The 19,605-nt window shown below is 33.9% G+C and overlaps 1 protein-coding gene across 3 annotated transcripts in view; it reads left to right on the top strand.

Moving 5' to 3' along the window:
* The window catches only part of LOC123557124 (uncharacterized), a 51,354-nt gene extending 32,507 nt beyond the window's left edge, over positions 1-18,847 (top strand). Inside the window, exons 27-45 of one of the 3 annotated variants that reach the window (XM_053525509.1) lie at positions 123-374; positions 2,363-2,515; positions 2,988-3,152; positions 3,808-3,921; positions 4,583-4,699; positions 5,427-5,609; positions 6,650-6,752; positions 7,522-7,621; positions 8,399-8,529; positions 9,100-9,251; positions 9,569-9,706; positions 10,217-10,333; positions 10,712-11,233; positions 11,741-12,788; positions 13,526-14,076; positions 14,572-14,699; positions 15,018-15,078; positions 15,394-15,629; positions 18,219-18,847. In XM_053525509.1, the coding sequence (XP_053381484.1) occupies positions 123-374; positions 2,363-2,515; positions 2,988-3,152; positions 3,808-3,921; positions 4,583-4,699; positions 5,427-5,609; positions 6,650-6,752; positions 7,522-7,621; positions 8,399-8,529; positions 9,100-9,251; positions 9,569-9,706; positions 10,217-10,333; positions 10,712-11,233; positions 11,741-12,788; positions 13,526-14,076; positions 14,572-14,699; positions 15,018-15,078; positions 15,394-15,629; positions 18,219-18,374 (4,427 nt within the window). In that variant the 3' untranslated portion in view covers positions 18,375-18,847. Of the gene's footprint in view, positions 1-122; positions 375-2,362; positions 2,516-2,987; positions 3,159-3,807; positions 3,922-4,582; positions 4,700-5,426; positions 5,610-6,649; positions 6,753-7,521; positions 7,622-8,398; positions 8,530-9,099; positions 9,252-9,568; positions 9,707-10,216; positions 10,334-10,711; positions 11,234-11,740; positions 12,789-13,525; positions 14,077-14,571; positions 14,700-15,017; positions 15,079-15,393; positions 15,630-18,218 lie in introns of all 3 variants that reach the window. The other 2 variants (XM_053525508.1, XM_045348409.2) reach the window with 2 other exon arrangements.
* Positions 18,848-19,605: the final 758 nt, after the last annotated feature.

Here is a 19,605-nt window from a genome sequence, read left to right as displayed (position 1 = left end):
ATCAAGTTTCAAGTTAAGGTCTATTATCGATACAGATACGACATTTGATTGATTTGATTTTGTTATAACTACTGCTATGGCCACTTTTATATTGACGATCATAAACATTCATATCATTTTAGATACAGCAGAGGACCGGTGTTACTACACACATTCATCATATTCGGGCCAATGGAACACGACACGATCTGGGATAGCGTGCCAGCCATGGAATTCCCTCGAACCACATGATCATGAACTATTTTTAGACTCACAGTTTCCCGATAGATCGGTAGCCGAAGCACATAATTACTGCCGTGACCCATATAATGAAGGATTCTTATGGTGTTTTACGATGGACCCTGCAACTAAATCTGAACCCTGTTCATTTGATTGTAAGAAACTGTTCGTGTCATCATTCAATTCATACACATTTACTGGCCCCCTGGGATCACCGAGTCCGCTATGTCTGTTTATAATTGTCAGGATACGAATTATATGACCCAGAGAAGTGCCTACGCCTTTAGTTTCTTGAGCAATGAAATGTCTCAGACTAGCTGACAAACTATGTAGAATGACCTTTGTTAAAACGTAGAGCTGGTGAGATTATATATCTCATATATATTTTTTCTGGCTACCTCGTCTAAATGATTCGTGTACAAATGATTCGTAAATGAGTTCAATTATGGGCTAGATAATTTTAGGGATTAGACAAATCACTCAATATTTCACACTAACAACCTTCAACTAATGATAATCAGCTCAAACTCCTATATACTGGAGATATTATGCTTGACTGTTCCTTTTGTGGACGTTCCCGTCAGATGATGTCTTTGAATCAACAACATACGAGTCCCATCGCACCTGCAACTCAATATGATTGCCCTGACTCCTGGTTGCGCAGCGCATATATGCCATAACATATAGCATTAAACTAGGTATGACCCTAATTCCTTTGCTGTACTTCGCCAATAACGTTGAACCTCGTCTGTAAGCTGGAACTCTCCTACTGTCTCAGTAATTTACCAAACAATATGTGTCTGTCTTAGCTGTCCGATACTAAGCCTGTATTTGCTATCGTCTATCCCGTAAAAAGGTTAACTTTAAGGCTTGACACCTAATTACAATACAGCAACTCTTCTTTAGTCAATGAACGTCAAACGTGTTCATTTTAATAATTTATCCGCCCTGACAGTGTATCTCATCAATGTACTTGGATAAATTATCAGTTGAATCCTCGATGTGTCTTCGTCAATCGCTGGATAAAAAATGAATCACTGTCATCCGTCTGCAAATTCATACCCTAGCAGAAGTGTTTGATTGGTGCTATTTAAAGAACTTGTTTTTGATTAGTCCAAATTTGTACACAGTAATTTACAACGAGTACTTTAACAAATACTTGGTTCCCTTTTCGCTATATACAATGTATGTGTTACGTTATCAATATATCAAATATACAAAATATTCTGACAATGATATATTCCGCTTAATGTTGACCTGTGCCGACTTGGTGGGCACGTGGATGCACACGGTTTCTGTCCGATGCTTCAGAAACATTGACATTTGTTGCGTATTTTTGTTAATAATCCTGCTATACTTACGTAATGTTAGGACACATACTCCCTTCTTCCAAAATATCATTTCGTATTATGATTATAATTATAAACAGTATATTTTGCTGTTTTATATACAGCTTCGTTAACTTATTAATAAACCCTGCACTTAATTGCTCAGCACTGCCTTTTTTCTAAGATTAATGATTTTTTTTTACTAAAGTAAGGAAAGGAAACAGAATGAGGCTATTAAGTCTGATTCAGTTTTGCCAAAGTAGTCACTATATGACTCCATGTGACGTCTCTAAACATGTTGCAAATGGTCTAATCAGAAATTTGACAATCGAACGCTCATTTGCTACCTTTTCCGTGGTAAAAATGAGTAACATATAAAGCAAAAAGTGGAATTTGATATTTTAGCAACTGTTAAGACTTATCCTAACCTTGAATACATAGGTTAGGTTAGCAAACGCATGAAAGTTGCTCATCTACGTCATCAAAGTAAGAAACATTATATCTATTTTAATTATTATAAGCGTGTCATCAAAATGTGAGAAATGATTTGAAGGATTTTACCATTGTAACCCTTCTATTACCAACTGGTGATTTCATATTGATTTCATCCGTCGTATTTTCCAAACCCACGACTTACAGTAGCCTAAGACATCGCTTTGACACTATGTTTATTTCAGCTTTGGTAATTTGGTTATTATTTTGTGGTGTGAACTCAAAAAGGAAGACATTTTCCGAATTTGAATTTTATTGAGGCTGTATCTTTATTGCTGGCTTATTTTTCTACATAAGATATATGTGTTTAAAATTCCAATCAGATAAATACCAGCTCAAGAACTTTACAATGGATTTAGTCAACACAAATAAGACGGCGTCGTGTAGCTATGGCGAAGATATTCCGTGGACTAATTTGTGTGATGGTATCCCAAACTGTTCGGACCTTTCGGACGAAGCTAATTGCACAACTGACGGTAACTGAACAAAATTTCAGTAATTATGGTAAAGGATCCGTAATGACAGTTGGCCATTTCCGTGTAATTATGTGTTCGACTTTCTGTGGACGTAAATATAGCTGAATGTATTCATGGCCTTTTGTAAATACCGTAGAAAATACGAAATCGCATACGAAGAATAAGTAATTTGTCGATTGTCATCATAAATCTAGTACCTGAAGATGTGTATATGTTGTATTGTACGTCATAAAATAACGCATTATATCTTTGTAAAATTTGGATCAAGCTTAAAGCATATTCGAATTATCTAGCTAATATAACAAAGAATCTAACGTTTTTCGTAAATAAACTGCAGAATTTCATTAGACAAATCTTGGAAATGTGTTGTAAGTACAAATGACAAGGCATGGACAAAAACCAAATCTATAATATTCATGCAATACTGCATTTCAGAGACTAAACAATCAATTTACTTGTTAATTTATTACAGTGCATCAGCTAATGCTGAACAGAACACTTCCCGGTGATATTTTGGATACAAAAGAGAAGTATTCACTGTTTCAATGTGAAAATCAGGAATGGGTGTCAATGCTTGCTAGATGTGACAGCGTGGTAGACTGCATTGACGCTTCTGATGAAATCAATTGTTCCTTTAGTAAGGGTAGGGCTAATTATTTGTAATATGTACATGTAGGCCTCTTTTTAATCTTAAACTGTCTTTCGCAGTTATGTTTCTTGATAAAATATGTGTCAATTCAATGTTTATTTTCGTATGTCGGGCGATGTACTATAATTTTGCTTAAATGTTTGAAATAAATTGTGAATATGTGCTTTGTTACAATGTTTTATGTTAAATTTTGTGTACACTTGAATTTAAGCTTTATATTGTATAGTTCAATTTAATTCATATCTTGAAGTATCGACTTGTAACAGTGTCCGTCTACTGTTTAATTTGTAACTTGCCTACAAGTGCACTACTTCCCCTCTGTGTAAAACCCACTTTTCATGTTTTCCAAAACACAGATACATTTTTAAAATCTTAGTAATATTAAGGGCATGCATTCGCCTTTTGTTACCATTGGTTGTATTAGCACACTGTCCCTGTAATGTCTGAACATGGAGGTGGTTGATTATAAGGTGCGTTGTATAACAAAAACAGGTTTCAACTCTATATTTGCGGTTTATTTTTGTTGTGTAGACTACAGGATATATAAAATATTGAATTAGACATTTTATGGACATTTGAGAATTAAATTTTATTCAAAGCTTAGGTTGAACGAATTGCCTTATCTTTGCTGTTCTGATTACAGGGAAATCTGTATGTTCCAAATATGAATATGCTTGTGAAGATGGCGGTTGCATACATATTAGTCAAATGTGTGACTTTATAGTGGACTGTATGGATGGCACAGATGAAAACTGCGGTAAGGATACTTTTTTATTCTTTGCTGAGTTCATCATGATGTAATATGTCTGTTTTTAATCACTTTCTTAAATAATTGATTAGTTTAATTTAATATACAAGTGTGATTGTGTGTCAGTCGTCGTCAACGAACATTTAATGTAGAAAACTTTGTCAAATAAAACAAGTCTTGTAATGTCAAGAAAATATGTGAATGACCCCAGGTTATTTTAACCTATATATAAAAAAAACATATCAACTTCTCTGTCGCAATGCTGCACACGCTTGAAATTCCAAGGATCTGATTTTTACCAAATTTATAATCTTTGACCCTGGACTTTCAACGAAAATTTACTCTGGTAAAATGTTAAATTCATTTTGATCACTATACGACATGTGATACAATGTGATTGTATAATTCATTAAGCATGTTTTTATAAGAAAATTGTTTCGGTCTTAGAACAGTTCATTGAAAAATCCTTTTAAACTATGTATCTCGAATTTCAAGGAATCAAGGGATTATACTTAGAGGTAACCAAAATTAGACTTAAAATGTATTCGAGATGGCCGTACTTTCTAGATAAGCGAGTTCGAGATTTCAACTTTCAACTGTTTTTGCATATCATATTCATATTATGATGTTCCTCCTTCTAATTGTTAACTAAAGTTAAATCAATATTTAGATTACCCACTGTGCTTACCGACCGAATACCGCTGTCGAAATCAACAATGCATTCCGGGCGAAGACAGATGCAATGCCTACGAAAACTGCTTAGACGGTTCAGACGAAGAAAACTGCGGTAAAATATGACAAAATTTGTTTCTGTATATATTTGATTTAATTTGTTGTTGCAGAAAGTCACACATTAATTAAATAAAAAGATCTGATGCGAAATGGTACGGGCCCCTTATCTTGCATAATGTGTTTTCTATTCCTGTTTTTCATACTGATTTATGTATCAAAATGGAGCACTTTGCTGCTAATGACTTAGAGAAGAACTTGAATATATGTGTGCGTGAATCCGTGTACTGACAATTTTATGTTCAGTTTTACATTACAGTTACTATTACGCGGTTAGGTTTTAAAATGCGTTTCAGTATATTAGATAATGTTTCTATATACCAGATACAGATTGAACTTCTTGTTAGGTTTCTGTGTACCAGTTACAGGTTTGATTGTTTCGTTTCGGTATGCTAGATACAGGCTTTATTGTTAAGTTTCTATATACCAGATACAGATTTAACTTATTGTTAGGTTTCTGTATACCAGATACATGTTTGATTGTTGCGTTTCTGTATAACAGATACCAGATACAGGTTTTACTCCGCATTATCGGCTGAATTGAAGTTCATTAAGGAAATTCAACTGATCAAACGTGCATACAACTTTGATACATTTTATTATTAATGTTTAAAATTTTATGTACATTGTAAGTCAATTGTAGTATTCCATTTAATAAAGTTTAGATAAACATTATGAAGCAAAAAAAAAATGAATCTGATTGTAGAACTGTTTACACACTTCAGATGTCTGTAATGACAACTCTTTTCATTGTGATCTTACAAGATGTATTCCAAAGCGACTGGTTTGTGACAAAAATGTCGATTGTAAAGATGAAACTGACGAAACAGCATGTGGTCAACCACTTCATTATTCTTGTGAAGAATGGTGGACTGCAGGTTACCAGAAAAATGGATTTTACAAATTAAGTATGCTTATATTATTTAGCACGTGCTGTAATATGTTCAACATATTGCTTGATAAAACAAACTGAAGGCAAAACTATTTTAAATCGTTACCGGATAAAGTTTGACATATTTCAAAATGTTCATAAATTTTCATTAGTAGCAGCCTTTGTCTCAATACCCCTTATAACAAGCAAATACATTTTCGGATGCACGATGTTAAAACTACCCGAAAACTGCTTTATATGTATTAATAGATGTTCAAAATGTATGTTAGATATCATTTGTAATGAATTTTGTTCTTTAACACTTTATTATTAGTTATTTACTAGTGACGAAAAGAGGTTCTTTTTCAATGTTCTCGGAATGTTTGAAATACCAAATGATGGTTGGAATTAAATTTGTTTTCATTTTCAAAAAAGCTTAAATTTCATACTACGAGTGAAAATAATATTTATTTTTTTCAATTCAACCCTCAATTCAATCTAATATTTAGAGAACTCATAAATAAAATTACGTTTAACGAACAGTAATACAAAACAAAGGAAACTTCAGGATTAAAAGCTCATTATAAAGCAACCTACAAAGGTAACATCATCAGAAATAAGGAAGACACACTTTGCAGTGATGAGATGACAATAACTTCTGTTTCAGTTCCCTTAGCCTGTTTTAAAATCCGTTGAAGAATAAATGTGCGCTAGTATATGCTTTTATGTTTCCATGATGGTAATGATACATAACTTACACCGAAAATTGATAAATATAGCATTCACATTGCTTGAAGACTTCGTGTTTAGCATCTAAACGTTTTATTGAATTCATTGAATTAATGTAGTAGTGTACCAGTACTTGTATAGATTTTTTGTGATTTTTTCGGTTAAGACCTTCAATTGCATATCTTTCAGTTTGCAGTAAAGCTGTAACTGTATCATCAAAATGGCGTCCAGGAAGTTCATATGAGACGAAAAGTACGTCAAAAGGTCGTGGTTTGTTTTTAATATACCCTAGGATATTTGTACAAACAAAAATATTACTAGATGCATCCATGTACTGAATTTTTTCAGATGAAACCGAGGTGGAATGCAATTTTGATGCAGCGAGTACAGAAGGAACAGTTTATACAGTATTTCATAATTTTGAAGTAACATCTACAAAATATAGCAATTTGTAAGTAGCTGATCATTCTTAATCAGAGATTCTTTATGTTCGAGTGCTGAACGTCGCGCAAAACCTTGCATGGAGTTTAAAATCTCTGTGAAAAACTTACCAACTGGCTAACAGAAAGTTGGTGGTTCTTAACCATGTGCCAGCCCTTGCCTGAAACAATGTTTAGAGTAAACGATGATGATTTCCACTAACAGCTTGAAACACACGATATGAAATATGTCCGCTTGAGATAGAACTAAACGAAACAAACAAACAGGCCAAAAGAGAACATAGATGATAGACCTGATTTCGTTTTTTATCTGATAATGTTTGATTGAGTTTATTAAATGTGACTTGGAAAATTATGAAAATATTTAAATTTATGTTATTTTGCACTTTTCTAAACTAAATTGTTTTATATATAAATCTGTGAAATCATTAATATTCGTGTGGGGACTATTTTTCGTTGATTTCGTGGTTGAGTCAATCCACGAAATTTAATCCCAACAAACAAGTAAAATTCCCATTCATTTTATGTTCAAAAGTTGAAATCCACGAATTCATATCCCAAAGAAATTGCCGTTTTGACCAAAACCACGAAATTTCGTGCCCACGAAATTAAATGATTTCACAGTAAGTTTTAATTATATAACTATAGCTTTTAAACCTTTATTTTGCTGGCTAGGACATTTCATTCATCAACTTTAAAACTTCGATTTGCTTAATATGTAAATTAAGATTATTATGCAGCAATTTTCATTTGCTAACTCTGATAAATTTTAAACTTTAGGAATGGTCTCGAGCAAATTCATTTCGACGATAAAGACTCGAAGAACACAGTCATAATTTCGTCACATTTTCAAAACAATAGCTACAGTTGTTTACAGAATGTAAGTATTCTACAAGGTTTTCATGTGTAAATCTTAGGCATTGTAATTTTTAACTTACCAATCACAGCTAATCTGTTCAATATAGTGTTGTATATTGTCTGAGTAGACAAGTTTGCATTCTAAAAATATGACCTTCTGTAGTTCATTGTATGTTAATGCATCTGATGCCAAGAGAGATTTAAAGAAAATTTTACTATCCAAGGCATGCATTTAAGTTAAGATTGTTATCACAGAACCGAACGTAATACAAAACGCATTACAAAACATTTCTTCAGTGTAATAATGCTTGTAACAGCATAGTACGCGTTCTGTGATTGTCTGACTTTTAAACAACAATTGACCTTCTTGAATGTAAAAGAATTGTAAAGACAAGTGTTCGGTGAAGTCACATTTTGAATAACACATTTATCCCAAGTGTTCAGGTTTTACTATTTCATCGATCAGATAATGATGTTTCTTATATAATACGAATTTAACTGTGTGGCTACATTCGTGCAAATACGAATTAATGTTAGGTTTTTCGGTATCTATACGCAGAATGCGGAAATCGTAAACTGAAAGTGACGTAAAAAAAGTTAGTATAATCACGATAATAGCTGTACCGCTATTTGAAAATTGTTTCACAAATGAGGCTGTGTTACATAACTTTTTAAAAAAAATGTTATTTCCTTGAACATGTCACATATTTACTGAATGTCTAGAAGGAAAGCACAGTGTGAAAAAAAAACATGTGTATTTAGCTGTTTTAATTCAAAACATGAAAATTTGCTCTTTCAGATAACACAGGCTTGTATCCCTGCCTATGAAGCATTAGCTAATTATGGAAATCATACTCTTGGATATGCTTCCGATACTTGTGCCTGTCTAACTATGACAGTTGCTCCTTATCGATACGATACTGTTAATAGGTATGCATCATTGGTGTTAGATTTGAGTGTTTGTGTATTTAAATGCCGGATTTCGAACATGGCGAACATTACTTCATCAGAAAGTCATATTTTCTTGTTCGACCAAGCGAATTATATATTTTCCAGTTGTGAAGCAAAGTTTGCAATTCGTCTTGCACTTTAGTCCTCGGTAGTCGAAGCAACATGCTTTCTAGGTATTTCACCTCTTTCTTTTAAATGTTGAAATATGCATCAGGTGTATTGTAAGTCATGTGTCAGCCAAACAAAATCTACAATCGCGTTTTTTTCTAATCTACCTCCGTGCACACATGTATACAGTGTTAATAATTGTATTCGAATCATAAATATATATGTATATCAATCTGATTCTTTCTGAAAATATAATGGAAATAACAAGATATGGAATGTTTCGCAGAAATATCGTTTTCGATGACTGACAATTTCAAATATATGAACAGATCGAAATGTGACCTTTTTCGGATCTATTCATAATATAATGTTTCTCTTTGGAAAAAGATGCAGTCAATAATAATTGAGTTAAATGTGTATCTTTACGAAACGTTATTTCAGTTCACTTCATTTCTGTGCGAATGAAAGACCAATGACGGACAGTGATCATAATTTAATGTTATTCGAATACTTTGAGGAACAAACACAATTTCTAGATTATGCGGGTAAACGCGGTATGGAGGTAACAGTTGGACCAATCGTTTGTTCTAATGGTATGTTGATTTCAGTTATTACGCATCTGTAAAACGAATTCAAACTATTGAAATACATTCTTTACATTAACGACGTGTAGAGTCATTCATATATATGCCATACTGTTTTGTTTTAAAATACTCAATACCGAAACTACTACTATTCTAGTAGTATCTGGCGTATATACATATACTATGTAATTTATGGAAAAATATGCAGCACAATTTTCCTGCTTCTTATAGTATGAATATAATATACAGCTGTTTTGGACAACAAGGAAAATATACAAACAGTTTACATCAAGATATTACTTATATCTCTAACTTAATTTTGACAGTAGACAAAGAGGTAATAAAAAGGAAAAACTTTGGAAAGAAAAGCAATGCACTCAACGGACCAGTGCGATGTGTGTTTGACACTGATTCTGCTGGTTTCGTAATCGGAAGTAGGTCTGGACAAAATCTACAAGAATGTGGTAATATATTTTGCCTTACACGAGTAACTTTCGGACTTAAATAACAGTTATATTAGGTTGACTCGTCTGTATTATTAGGTTTACCAGTCTGTAAAATGTTTATTAGAAACAATGAAATATTTGCAGTACCTAGATTAAAGTCCCTATCTCTAAAAAGAAGTTGTTTATCGTCGTTGATAGCTTTACGCAATTTATTTGCTATTAAATGTTTTGTTTCTTTGAGTATTTGACCTCATAGGACTTGTTTTTAGCGCGGTTGCCGTTTCCAAGCCGTCTTGCAGAAGCTCCGTGTTTCTATCCACCTGAAAGAATGTTTGGAGTGCCACAGCAGGAATTTTTCGACATTTGAAAGTTGGAAATCGCTGTATGACAAATACAGTGTCGGTTCAACAATAAACCAAACAAAATACATAAATCTGATAGAGATAATCAAATTGTACTGAAAACGTTGATTGGTCTAAAAGTAGACCTATCAAACCAATCTTTTTATGAATATTTTATTGTTTTCAGAACATTTCAGCTGTCCGATTAACACCGTTAAATGTCCAGGAAGCTTTTGCTTGCCGGTGAAGTTTATATGTGACGGAAAGATACAATGCCCTGGTGGACAGGATGAGGAAGAATGTGGTACGTTAATTAACACGAAGAAATTTCAATTTAAAACGATGGATGAAAATGTTGCATTCATGTATAAACAATGATGTTAAACATTACAGTTGCTAGCAAAAACATGAAAAGTTCAACAAGCAAGTATTTAAAGTAGGTGTTTGTAATTTTCCTTGGTAAACAAGGATGACTTCATGGGATATAAAAATAAATGAAGATATCTAACGGTTCTATCAAAAGCAATATTTTTATGTGTTTAGAGTAAGACCAAACTTTCCTGAGTAAAATGTCTTAGTATATCTGTAAATGACTGTCATATTCTTGATATTAAATTATTTCTGTGAATATAAAGGTTTGCGAAACAAATATCATGTGAATTATTTTATCATATTTCTTAAGGCTGCCAAGATGCAGATCGTGAAGTTCTCTTTCTCTACGAGGATTTTAAAAGTAAAGAGGAACATCAGAAAATAAAGAAAATGGCGACGCAATTTTATACACCTAACAGTGTTGTTAGAGAGCTTCGCTACAAAATAACAACTCGTCCAGACAAGCTAGAATTTGACCATCGTTTCCTGGATATATCTGATACAGTGATAAATCCATACAGCGCAACAAATAGAGAGTTTATTTGCAACTACTCAATGATAGCATCAGATTTTGTCAACAGAATTGAGTTTTCAAAGAAAGAATCAAGAGGAATTTTATTTTTCCAAAGCAGTAATGAGACAAACATTCTTGCAGAGATGATGTTCGCAGAAATAATGTCGAGACCAGAGTTTCTGATATACAGAATTATACAGGACCCATTTTATGAAAATTCTGATTTAAATTCATTCCCATTCGTTACTGATATCGTTGTAAAATCATGGGAGAAGCTGGCTGCAGTTGGAGCAAAATATTTTCCAGAACTATGCAAAGGTATGATATGTCATCATCACCATCATCATCATCATTACTACTACTACTATTATTATTATTATTATTATTGATGTTATTTTTGTGTATATCAAATTTTGTTCAACAACTAAGCTTACTTTTTAATAGGTAGTAACTTGAATTTTATCAAAATATGCTTATCATTATTTTCAAATTCAATGTCTTCTCTTATGCAATGACCGGAGCTTATACGCAGATTGACGACTTCACTTCATTGTATTAACAAGAAATTACGACAGTAAGTATAGAAGATACTTTGTGTAAAAAAAACAAACAAATAAAGTAACAGATTACGGAGACAACGGTATGTATGTGCCTTGAAAACATCTAAAAAACAGGTCATATTGATGACATTACTTATAATTTACTATTTTAACATTATTGTTTATTGTAAATTAGGTATCTTAGAAACGGCCATTCTTGAACATGTAAAAATCAGAGAGTAAATAAGTATTGCAATGAGTTAATTTGATGTTTTGTTGTTTTCAGAAGCAGCAATGGTGCTTTGTCCAAATGAGTATAAATGTTCTGCAAGTAAGACGTGCATTCCATTGGAGCAAGTATGTGATGGACAGGCACAGTGTTTGCACGGTGATGACGAGCGATTTTGCGACTACTCATGTCCGGAAAACTGCACATGCGTAGAGTATACGACCGACTGTAGTTCTGCTGACGTGGACAATGAAACTTTACCTTATCTGCACAAAAATTCCCGTTTGCTTGAATTAAGCGGAAACACTGGACTGCGAGAAATACTACTTAGGCCTATGTCAAATTTTCCATACCTGATATCTTTAAATCTTTCAATGTGTGAGATAAAGGAGATGACCAAAGATATATTTCGATCAATGGATAACTTGAGGATACTTGACCTCAGCTATAACAAATTAATCAAAATTCCAAGTTTTTCATTCATTGGACTGCGAAAGCTAAAAAGGCTGAACTTGCTAGGAAATAGGGACATACACATTTTTGAGCCATATTCACTTAACGGTCTATCTAGTATTAGAAAGATTGAAATAACGGGTGCGAATATTCATAAAATTTCCTCTCACACTTTCGCTGGTTTAAATCTTGATGAACTAAAATTATCTGATAACAATATACATGAAATGGAAGACAACGTATTTTCAGGTATGAATGTGAAAATCGTCGACATTGAAAATAATAAAATAACACTCTTCAATAAAGATCTATTTCGAGGTGTATCAGGAATAACTTCCTTACATACACCTGCATTTAAGTACTGCTGTGTTCGTCCGAACTATTTAGCAGATAAAGACTGTTTTCCTGAAAAAGACGAATTTTCTTCGTGTGCAGATTTGTTGCGGGTTTCTGCACTCCAAACAATGCTATGGCTTATCGGAATACTCGCATTTTTTGGAAATATCTTATCTGTTATTTACCGTTTAGTCTACGACAGAGAAAGGCTGAAACTGGGTTTTGGAATATTTGTGACAAATCTTGCTGTGGCGGATTTCCTTATGGGAATTTATCTAATAATCATTGCAGTAGCGGACGCTGCATACCGGAAAAGGTATTCTGAATATTGGTTATCAAAATTGTCCTTTAGCACTGTTCCTAGATATGGCATGTTATTTATGACATGCACTAACTTATTTACATGTTTCTGTAACTATTGCTACATGTTATTTCTTCTGTTCTGACATCTGCTACAATCTCTATCCCCTTCACTGTTTCTTGAATTAAAATTGTAGTTTTAATTACGAGACACCTGAAACTCACTATAAGATCGCATTTATTATACAACATTCCATACTTTTGACTTGTAACATTTTTAAAGACATCAACTTCTTTTGTGTTTGAACAGCTAATATTCCTACGTCGATTCATGGAGCATATTCCAAAAATGACGAATGTTAAAACAAATTAGGATAATCATGCTCTGTGGTCGCATTTGATTACACCACTACACGTAAGAACATAATTGTTTGTAGGTACACTACATTAAACGTATTTAGGGATATTTATCAATTTTTATTGAGAAATAACATAATTGAGCCGTGCCACGGGAAAACCAACATAGCGGGTTTGCGACCAGCATGGATCCAGACCAGCCTGCGCATCCGCGCAGTCTGGTCAGGATCCATGCTGTTCGCTTTTAAAGCCTATTGGAAAAAGAGAAACTGTTAGTGAACAACATGGATCCTGACCAGACTGCGCGGATGCGCAGGCTGGTCTGGATCCATGCTGGTCGCAAAGCCACTATGTTGGTTTTCTCATGGCACGGCTCATATATGTATTCTATTTAAGATACACCTTCATGGACGACTACTGGAGGAACAGTGGGTGGTGTACTCTAGCAGGATTTCTATCTACCGCATCATCAGAGGCCAGTGTTTTCTTTCTTTGTCTTATTACTCTTGACAGGCTTTTGGTAATCAAATACCCATTTGGTCAAATGCGTTTTAACACGAAAAATGCCGGGATTTCCTCGGGCATTGCCTGGGTGGTTTCAGTGTCTGTTGGACTGATCCCAATTTTGTACAAAGATTACTTTCAGGATAAGTTTTATTCAAAATCAGGCGTTTGCATTGCGCTACCGCTGACCAGAGACCGGCCGCCAGGATGGTTGTACTCTATAATCATTTTTGTCGGACTGAACTTTGTAACATTTTGTTTAATAGCTATCGGACAGGTCATTATTTATTGGGAAATTAAAAAGGCAACATCAGGCATAAGACGATCGTCTACGAGAAAGGGCAAGAGCGGATCTGGACGACGAAGAGAACTTACAGTTGCAAGAAACCTATTCCTTGTTGTGACCACAGACTTTCTTTGCTGGTTCCCCATCGGATTAATGGGTAAGAATGCTCTGTGATTCAATTAGTCATACCTGTAAGTCGTTATTATTTTTCCTAGTGGAAAACATGGCTTATCTCATACATTTACTTTTTCAGTTAAGGCACTTGGCCCGTTATGAGAATTTAAAATTTCCGTATTACGTGTTACCGTTTGCTGTTTCTGCAAACAGAAAATTATTTAAGCAATAATATATCGCAAACAATGATTTATTGTTGAATAAAATCATTGATAGGAGTTCAGATGCGAAGGCGAGGGCGCAGCTAGTGATATAATACTGCGCATCGGAATTCTCATTTCAGAGCAAATTACTTTTTGAGACATATTATGTTGGTTCTAACACGTTATCAAATAGAGAAAAGTGGAAACTTCACTGGTCGCCCAACACGAGAATTAATATCAACATCATTGATTTCAATTTAAGTTACTTAAATCTGGTTTATCAGTAAGAACAAATAATATAAGATAACATGCTAAATTTCTTTCTATAACATAAGGGATGATGGCAATGTCTGGTCACGTGATTCCTGGTGAGGTGTATGCCTGGACAGCCGTGTTTATACTTCCAGTCAATTCCGCGCTAAATCCAGTTCTTTACACGTTAACTGCCCTTCTCGGGAAAAAGGTATTGTATTGTTATTCCAACAATTCCAACAATATGAGGTAAGGTCGAATATATAGTTAGGGCCGACAGAATGAATTGTCTTAGAATTTAAATTCACAGTGTCTTCAAAAATGTAGCTATTGCAATTATCAGCTAAACTGGACTAAATGGATGTTAGAATACATGTAGCGCAGAGCAAGGAAGATAGCTTCTACTTTATATAAAATACTCGTTTCGAAATGCCACAAATGATTATAGTATTTTGATTTTTAATAAGGGAAAACATTGTTTGTACTGTTGTATAAATAAAATGTATAACATTTTATATTTCACAACCAGAAAGCACAAGCACAACAGGACACAAAAATGATGGCCTCCTCCTACAGATCGCCTATTAGAGGTTTGTTTTTGTTCGTTTCACTATATGTATTTGCAGCCTTTAGGCCAATAACTTTTTTCTACTTAAAACACACTTTTGTTTCATAGATTTTAAAATGAGTATGAATTGAAAATACAAAGCCTGAATAGATGAGGAATTGTTCTATAGGAAACAGCCATGTATATAGTTGATTTATACCACTGTAACGTACGTTTCCGAGACATGTGTAATGAATTAAAATGTTTATACATTTTATAATTTTATATAAAAAGTATGACTTATTATAATAGATTAAAACAAATTTTATACATATAACTTATTTATGACTTGTTTCAGTCCGGAAAACTCGTCCATTTAAAGGCCTGTTTCGGTATTTTATAACAAAAGCAGATGGGTTTGGCCAGACGTTCGTAAGCCTGGACGACCTAGACAATAAAGACATTACCCTTACGTCAAAGGATGTTCTAACTTGTGTCCAACATTTGTCTCGTTGTCTCTGCTTGTTACATAGAAATTCACTTATGGTGAAGCTTGATAGAAGGAGCGTCTATTTAAGCGTGGCGGATGACAAGGTAGAATAAATACACATATGTCAAAACAGAATTTTCAGTAACTGTTTTAACTCAGTCAGATACACTTCTTTTTGTTTGTAGAGACTGAGTAAAAGTTTAAGACATTGATTATTTTGATATTACGTCCTTTTCATAATTATACCCTTTTTTAGAATAATATAATCGCATAAATCCAGTATACATTAAAAATACACACAATGTCTATACACGTAAATATTATTTTAAATTAAACTGAGACAGTAATAAAATTTCAAACCAAACGCAAATTTGTCTTAGTGTCGGTCTGGTAGATTATATAATATTTAACACGTGTGACAAGTAATTTGTAAATCAAAGCTCGTGTAATGTGGAATGAGATCAGTTAGCGAACTTCGGCAGAGGGTTTAAGTAGGATTCTTGAAGAACTGCAAAAACATAACGCCGCAAACCATGCGCTATCCAAACGTCGACAGTGTCGCCGATCGAGTAGTGGGAGTATTTCATATTATTTTTTTCAAGAAAGGGAAATCAGCACTGCATTTTGCAAGTCTTTTGGAGATGAATACCATGACTTACAAAACAATAAGTATGATAAATAATTTTTAAAGTTTTTTAACGGTACGGACTGAAAAGCAATGATCAGCTGCCTTTGTAAAATGATACTTGAGTTTGAAAGCGTTCGATGCATTCCAACCTCACCTTCAACATTAAGGTGACTTGGCAGCCAAGACTAACATCCGACAAGAAACACAAACAAAGCGAAACAGCATTCACTGGTTATCTAAGCACACAAAATCATTCATCGATTAGTCGAAAAATGGTCACCACCTTTAATTGTCCAATGCCTAAAATGAAAGAAACTTTGGCGTTACAGGTGCTTGCGACATGTTAACTTCAAACTTCCTTGACATTCAATTATTTCGATACAAACCGAACGATTTTGCAACTGGACGTTCGGTTTTCCTTTTTAAGTCTATCTGATGGTACCTTTGAAAATTCCATGGACTATACTTTTTCTTGCACCAGTCTTCAGGCATGTTAATGAGCACGATTCTGGGTTACTCTTGGTGTTCTGTCTTTTGCAAAAGCATTGTGTCAATTAGAATATGATTCTTCGGGTTTTATTTTACGTGTATATTTATGTGAGCATCTCTGTGGAGGATAGACACTAAATAATTCGTAACTGAATAAACATGTCTGAAAAGGGTTGATGTTTATTAAATCTATAGAAAACAGAGGATGTAAAATCATTCCTTAAAGACGCTCGCTGCATTTATCTATGTGTGTTTTATTATACAATAAGACCTGAAATTCTATTATTATACACTTTTTAACGCCTCAAGAAAGCTAGATTCTAATATCTGAAGTTGAAAGAACTGATAGACATTTCGATAGACATTTGGGTAGACATTTGATAGAACTGAAAGACTTTGTCAATCTTCTTGAAATCAAGTTCCATTTGAAAAACAGTTTAGTTCAATAGTCACATTATCATTATGTGACAATTTAGTCACTTTAAGTTTGATGTTAGACTGATATATGCATGATTTCTTCAGATTTTCTCAAGAATGTTTTGAGATTTAACGCGGAATCTTTCACTTCCGGTTGTCTATAACGCCGAGTTTTCCAGAAATTTTTACAGTATTCTACAGTAAATCTGAGGTAATCATAATTTCAAGGGTTTTAAGTAAGGTTTCTACCATCATTTTGTCAATTCAACTTTTACTGTAACATATACTATAGGATGTTTTCAGATCGATTCTGCTCGAAAGTTGAGTGAGCGCCATAGTTTGAAATGTCTTTCGCTCAGTTCATTCGTGAAAGACATGTCTTTCGCCCTCTACCTGATAAAATAAGCAGTTCTGCCAACCTTAACTTGCATGGATAAATTCTTTATATTCCAAAGCATCCATTTGTTTCATGATAGATAACTTTCAACTATTTACATTTATGTATTTTATCACTAAAGATATTTCAACTGGGAGATGTCTTTCAAGATGGCGGCATTCTGACAGATTTGCCAGAGATGCTGGCTGTAACGGCTCATTTAATTGGTCGACATTTTTAGACCGCGTTATTTCATTGGTGTTAAGACTTTACTTCCCAGACTTTTTTTCTCTATAAATATAAGTGAGCCGCTGGAAAAACCTTAACCTTCACGCCTACGTAAAAAGTATATTGAAATTAGACTACTCTTTTAAACTGCTACGCCACTAGTAAAACTTAGTCGTGCGATATTGTATGCCTGATAACTTAATACACCTACATTAATGAGATGTACAGTCTAATTACCATGGTTCAAAAGAATCAAACGTTGTTTAAATAGTAATGAACATCTGATTACTATAGATATTTTGAGCTGTTTTACATCAGAATTACGAATCTGTGATGTATTGCTAAGGACTACTGAATCAGTTATAAAGTTTATTAATAACTTTTAGCAATCTATATTGCTCATTACAACCATGAACTTAAAACTGTGTTGACTTTAATTTCTTCCGTCTGCCATTACTGACTTAGCACCTACAGGTGTTACAAATATAAGGTTAAATATATTGTGATTTCATGCTCAGCTGCGTTGTCTTACATCTTTGTAATGGTATATTGCAGGTTACAGGAGACATACAAGTCAGACAGGAACCGTCAGAGTGCTTAACTAACGAGATGAAAAAGGAAAACATGCACCACCTTGGACAAGTTGTTCGACGTCTCCTGGTGTTATCACAGAGTACAGGGAAGCATCAGGCTAAATGTAATGAAAAATAAAGTGATGGGACTGAAGATCAAGACTGATTTCCAGTTTTTTTTTGTTTTTTTTTTTTGTATAATTTAAAAATTATTTTATTACATTAAACATTACATTTTGTAAATTAGCTTACGTTTCTTGAAAACTTAGTGGTTCATTGTACTTGAAGATTTTGGAGCTTCATAATTATTCATAAACTAGTCAAAAATTTGAACTGTACAAAGTCAATGTCTGTACTAACATGTTACATGTGTATTTGCCTTCGTGCTAATTTGTATGAGAATGTTATGTGAAATACGGTTGCCGTGACAATTCATATTCTATGTAAATGTACTTGTCTTTTGTTGTGTATGCTTATAAATTTAATGTGTATACTACTAACAATGATGACATGAGGTTTAAAATATTTTGTAATGTAAATACATGTAGTTCTCATAATAACATGTGACATCAATTTTTGTAATATCTTTACTAATAAATCTCTATTTGGATACTTTCTTTCAAAATTATTATTAGAATTGGTAGCGACATAAATTGCATAAACCAAGGGACATAACTGCACCAATGTTCAAATAAATTTGGTTCATAATCGTAACTGTGCGAGATCTCATGAACACTGTACTAATTTCGATTAATATGGAAATTTTACCATCTCTTTATCAAGACGATTTGTTTGTTTGTTTTGGGTTTAACGCCGTTTTTCAACAGTATTTCAGTCATGTAACGGTGGTGGGGGGGGGGGGGGGGGGGGGGGGGGGGGGCAGTTAACCTAACCACTGTTCCAGGATTCTGAAAAAACAAAAACATACCATGTTTGGTCTATATGTCTCACACAAGCTGAACCTACTGGGCAAATTTAGATGCAATAACTTCGATTAAAGCACACTAAATCAAAGAAATACGCCTTGTTTCTGTGAGGCATCTACCGATTATATTTTGCAATACATCTCATTCATAACTGAAGCAACTGAGCAAAAACATTTCATAAATTTTGGGCAACAAATCAAACCTAGACCAAAACAAGCCAGAAGGTCTCAATACAAGCTTCCCTACAACAATTAAACTTCTCACAAAGTTTATTCAAGTTCTCCGAACATTGTCTTTGATATGGTCATGGCCAACCAGAAGGTAGGAAAGACACATCAAAATTATATATCCATCTGTCACCTTTCGAAGGTGGAGGAAGACTCAAAGTGCCTCTGCGTGCATTATTTCATCATGAACTGGTACCAGAGCAGAACCACCGACCTT

The sequence above is a fragment of the Mercenaria mercenaria genome, chromosome 15 (genome assembly GCF_021730395.1).
Source record: "Mercenaria mercenaria strain notata chromosome 15, MADL_Memer_1, whole genome shotgun sequence".
Taxonomy (NCBI): Eukaryota; Metazoa; Mollusca; class Bivalvia; order Venerida; family Veneridae; genus Mercenaria; species Mercenaria mercenaria.
The sequence above is the reverse complement of the archived record's forward strand: the minus strand, read 5'-3'. Positions and strand labels throughout refer to the sequence as shown.